At 36.8% G+C, this 5,611-nt stretch overlaps 1 protein-coding gene across 1 annotated transcript; it reads right to left on the bottom strand.

Moving 5' to 3' along the window:
• Positions 1-2,688: 2,688 nt before the first annotated feature.
• LOC106330487 lies at positions 2,689-3,420 on the bottom strand. Its single transcript, XM_013768943.1, has one exon. It carries the CDS (start codon positions 3,418-3,420, stop codon positions 2,689-2,691), a length of 732 nt encoding a protein of 243 aa, XP_013624397.1.
• Between the last annotated feature and the right edge of the window lie 2,191 nt (positions 3,421-5,611).

Below are 5,611 nucleotides of genomic sequence, written 5' to 3'. Positions count from 1 at the left end.
AATTTTGTCCTTCCCATATGGTTGATTATTTTTCTCCCATGTTGATATTTCATGACGACAATTATTGAGCTTTGTCGTAAAATCACCAGAAATGCCTTCCTGATTTTCTGTCCATCCCGATACAATTGATTCCATGAGTCCTTCTTGGCCAATCCATCGCTTATCAAACATAAATTGTCCTCTTTTCCGTCCTGGGGCCTTATCGTCCAAAAAAGCTACCACTGGTCTATGATCGGATGCCACCATTCTCAAATATTCTGTATAAGAATATGGGAAAAGTGTATGCCATTCCTCGTTAGCCAATGCTCTATCCAGACGACATCTAACCGTAAATGCTCCTTTCCCTTTAACTCTTCGTCCTTGCCATGACATTTTATTACCTCGAGCCGGAAATTCAAGCAACCCACTATTTCTAATCATATTATTAAAAGGAATAAAAGAATCTGCATTGCGTAAAGCCCCCCCATCCTTTTCATGATTCCCAGTAATTTCATTTAGATCCCCAATAATAAACCAAGGTTCCGATCGTGCTAGCCCATACCGAGTTAATCTTTCTCATACTTGTTCTCTAAGCTGTTGAATCGGGTCTCCATAAACAAAAGTAAGAAAGACTTGTTTCCCTTAGTCACCGCTTCTATATCAATCATTCTATTACTAGAATATAGGATCTTTACTTGGTACTCGTTGTTATAAAAGAGAGCTAAACCACCACTCCTCCTGTTCGGATCCACCGTGACCAGATTATCATACCCATAATGAGATTGAAATTTTTGAACAAAATCAAACTCCTGTTTAGTCTCAAAAAGAAATAAAAAATCTGGTTTATGTTTATGCTGTATTTCCTTAAGATAACTTATGGTCCAATGACTTCCAAGTCCTCTGCAATTCCAACTTAAAATTTTCATAAATAAAAATGTTTGTATTGCTCATACGAGCGAGAAGATTCAGGTCCAATGCCACCCAAAAACCAATCGAGTCCAGAATTCCATGAAACCCACATCCTGATGATTAAAACACATGCAGTACCCTTATATAAATCCGTCACACCGTTGCCGAAGAACACACTCCGAGAGTATTTAATAAAGCACTGTTTCCACCGCTCACGAAACCAAACCTGTGGCATTTGCATCGTTGTTAAACCGGCTAGATGAATTCTACAACCCGAAAATCATAATCTCCCAACCAAACAAAAGAATCGACAATTAAAAACCAATACTCTAATATAACTTTGAACTTGCAAACGAAAAATATTCACACTTCCAGACCAGCTCAAAATAATATGTTTTCTTTTACATGTCCCCCAACCAAACCATTCCTGGCCATTCTGATAATAACTCTCCAATGCAAACGTCACTTTATCCAAAAGAACCAGCAAAACTAGCATTTGTACAAATGACTCTATTACCAACATCTTATTATCCATCGGCAATATTATCACCATAAAAACAATCCTGTGAAGCCCCTTCTTCCTTTCATTCCCACTGATACCTCCAGACAAGATACTTAACATTATGATGCATAAAAAGATCCGTAAAAAACCTGTTAGATACCTTAGCAGAGAAACTAAATACCCAAACCATAGAAGAGTCTTTTTATTCCCTTGTATCACCATGATATCAAACCAAAAAGACCACCTTTGAAACAAACCACAAACTGACACCAAACTAACAATTAGACCAGAATACCAATACTTGCTCAACGAGCTTATTTGAAAAGAAGAAAAAACAGAACAAGAATAAAAGACCCTCAAACGTAAATCAATAAAAGACACTTGATTCATGAAACTAGGGCGGGTTTGAAGGACCCTTGCTTTCCTGCTGCTTGCCAGTATCGCCATTACGTGCTCCAGGCTTAGTCGGGACCCGTTTGCGGGGTGATGCGAGCGCACTAGCTATCCTCAGTTTCATACTCGCTGCGTTGCTCATTGGGGCTTTGAACAGCCTTTTGCGAGACACATGCTTCTTCCCCGTAGATCCATCAACCAACTCTTTCTCCCCCTCACCAGTTCCATTCTCCAATTCTCGCTGAGCAGTGTCATCCTCCTTCCTTCATCATATCCTCTATCTCGCCATCAGAAACATCAGGTAAGCCATCTGCTGCATCCATATCAATCCCATGTTCCAAAAAGACAGCTCGAAACTCATCCATGTTCATCACCTTATCATCCTCCAACACAGGTTGTTTCTCCACCAAGCCCTGAATTATTTGAAGCCCCTTCTCCACCTCCGTAGGATCTGAGATTGCCTCTGAACCTACCGTCTGAGTCTCAATGAGTTTTGCTTGAAATTCTTGAGAGGGAAGTAACTTGTTGACCGCCTCCGGGTCTCTGATCTCTCCATCTTCCGGCCCTTCTTTCCTTGCTTCACCACTAGCTTGATTAGTCCCTATTTGTCCTGATAGAACCCTAGCATGACTCTCATTAACAACAGCCTGAGCCTCGTCTCTCCGTGGCCCTCTGTATCGCGAACCCTCCCCATCACCTCTATACCCTTTCTGGCCATTATACGATCCCTTACTCCCTTTGTCCGCCGTCTTAACCCATTTCAGAGCAGCCTCATCAGACATCTTTCCCTTGCCCTTGCCATAGTAATCACGACCATCTCTTTCCTTATATTGTTGCTTCGGAACCCCATTAATAACCACTCCCTTATAGCTCCGCGCTCTATCATCATGGTTCCCCCCATCATTCTACCTCCCATTCCCGTCCCTGTTTTCCCGTCTCTTCTCTGGACTCGCCTTTACCTCCGTCTTCTTTGAAAGAGGGCATAACTCATCTTTATGACAAAGACTCGAGCACAACCCGCAATACCCGAACAGCTTTTCGTACCTTAAAGAAATTTTTTCTTCCTCTCCATCGTAAAACTCTCCCCCTTTGAACTCTAGAGTGGTTTCGAAACAAAGCTCTTGAAACGCATCAACCACCACCTGGACTCTACAGTGCTCAACATCCACCGCGACCAATCTCCCAATTGCCTCGCCAATGCTTTCAAAGGTGGGAACCGTCCTAAACTCCATTGGAACCCCAACCACTCTGACCCAAAAGGTAATCTCTGACGGAAAGAGCTGACTCTTCTTTGGTTGCCACCGCGCCAATGCAAGCATCCAATAGTCAAAATGATAAGGTTGAAGGCTCATGACCCCCTCGATATCACTCTCTGTTTCAAAATCAAATTGAAACTTCCCAAAACCCAAATCTGTGCCAATCACCCGATCCTCCAGTTTCCAAATCTGGGGAACATTCTGAATCCACGCCTTCATTTCTTGCTCCGGAGGGTTCATACACCTACCAATCAACGTTTTGGAGTATGATTTGATAAGCGCAGAGTTATCAAAATGCGGGACCGATATCTTCATCCTCTTCCGAGCACTCTCTCCTTCCTTCATCTCCCCACCATTACCCACTAATTGCCCATGTGTCATAATGAACACAAGAAGAGAAAAACCTTGTCGGTCAAATTAAAAATAATACTTTTAACAGTATACTTTTATAATTTAGTAAACAAATAATATCGTGTTCTTCGTCTTATGAATCCGTCATAAAAATAATTCTTATGATATTGTTGATATTCAATTCGATCATACCGGTATGACAAATTAATGTAAATCAACAGAACCGGGCATGATGATTTTAATTGGATTTACATGTGTTGAAAATACAATAAAATATTTTTATTTATTTTAATGTGTAAAACTAGATGACCAATAGGTTTATAGTATATCAGTGAACGTACATATAAAATGTATAATATTATATAGTGAATGCAAAATTGAATTTACTAAGATGATATACATATACTGAGCATTTAACATATCAATAATGTTTTAGCAAAAGAAAACATAGGAATAATTATTTACTTTCTCATTTAGATCAATTTATTTTTTAAGGTCCATGATTTCACGATAAATAGTGCTCTTATAATTATTTGCTTTACCCTTTCACATCAATTTATTTTTTAAGGTCTATGATTTCAAGATAAATAGTGCTCCAAACTTCTTATTTGTTTTCATACAATAGCGTAAATATTATTATATATTGCTCCTACTTAGCTATTTGAATAAACGAACACTTTGATATTTGAAAATTTTGAACGATTCCCTTTGTAAGGTAAACTATTTTATTTCAAAGTATTAATACACCAATGCAAAATATATTTTGCAAGATAATTACACGCATCTGCAGCATACGCTCTTTATTACATACGAGCATGAATTATATAAAAAAATGTCCATGCAATATTATCATTTAATTTAAATATATTGTTAATTCATAACGCAAGTTTCCATAGTATTAATAGCTTATAAATTAATAGTAAAACCTATCTAATAAATTCTAAACTTATTTAATAACAATAGACCGTATTCAATTTAAAGAGTGGCAGAGAAGTTGAAGTATGACTTTCATTAGGAGAAAACTATCACATTTTAATTAAAACATACACATACCAAACTATTCACACTAACAAAAAATTGTTTTGGCTTAGATAATATAAGTTTTCCCTTAACATATTTCTCTGGCATGAACATTGCATAATTATATGCGGACACCATTAATCTTATTATATTAGATTGTTCTTCATAAAATAATGAAACTTACTATCATCTTAATTCAGTCCAAAAATATTTATTAAAAATAACAATATGATCTCCGAATTTTATTTATTTATTTATTTATGTTTATAATATCATTTTCAATCTACAATTTTTTTTAAAAAAAAAATGCTTCATAAAATTAGTGTAAATTCATATAAAATAGTTTTTTCTAACTTTTCGTCCGTAGGGCGGGCCGGCACTAGTACCTCATAAAGATATTTTGGATTGGGTTTCCCATAAAGTTATATAGGGTATGAATGGTCCAATGAACGACGAGGAATAATGCATTCCTAAAAAAATTCACCATTCATAAGGAATATTTTTTCCTTCTCATTTCATACCATTCCTTTTTTTATAGACAAATAAAGAATAAAGTTATTCCTTGTTAAATATGGGATGGAACAACGATTTTTTTCATTCCTGCAATTTTATTCCCCTACGTTCATTTCCTATTCGTTCTTCTTGTTTTTAGAATGGTCACCGGTCAGACCCATAATATATACATACACGTATATGTATTTTTAGAACCCCTAAACTAGAACTCCACATTGGAGGTGCTCTAAGAGCATGCCCAACAGTTACCACTCCATTTTAAGTGTTTCAGACACAATTTATTATTATTTTAATATAATTTGTTAAAGATTATTTTAAATTTAAAAACAAAAATAAAGTGAGATGAGACGTAAATACATGGCAAATAAGTTTAGGACCGGTTGCTAAAAGTTGCATGCAGAGATATTCTCTCTTTTTTCTCACTTACTTTTTCATTTTATATATTAAATTTTTGCAGAAATATTCGGTCACATACCTCCTTTGGAGGTGCTCTAAGAGTCCGTAAAAATCATTTCAGTGGTGTACTATAGGTGTGGGCATATTAATCGAAACCCAAACCCGAACCCGAACCGAAAACCGAACTGAAGTTAAAAAAAACGAACGGGTTTAGGATTCAACCAGTCCGGATACCCGTACCCGATTAGTTATATCTGATACCCGAAGTACCCGAATATATATATATTACTAA

This window comes from Brassica oleracea, chromosome C3 (genome assembly GCF_000695525.1).
Source record: "Brassica oleracea var. oleracea cultivar TO1000 chromosome C3, BOL, whole genome shotgun sequence".
Lineage (NCBI taxonomy): Eukaryota > Viridiplantae > Streptophyta > Magnoliopsida > Brassicales > Brassicaceae > Brassica > Brassica oleracea.
Note: the sequence above shows the minus strand (reverse complement) of the source record. Positions and strands in the feature narration are given on the sequence as shown.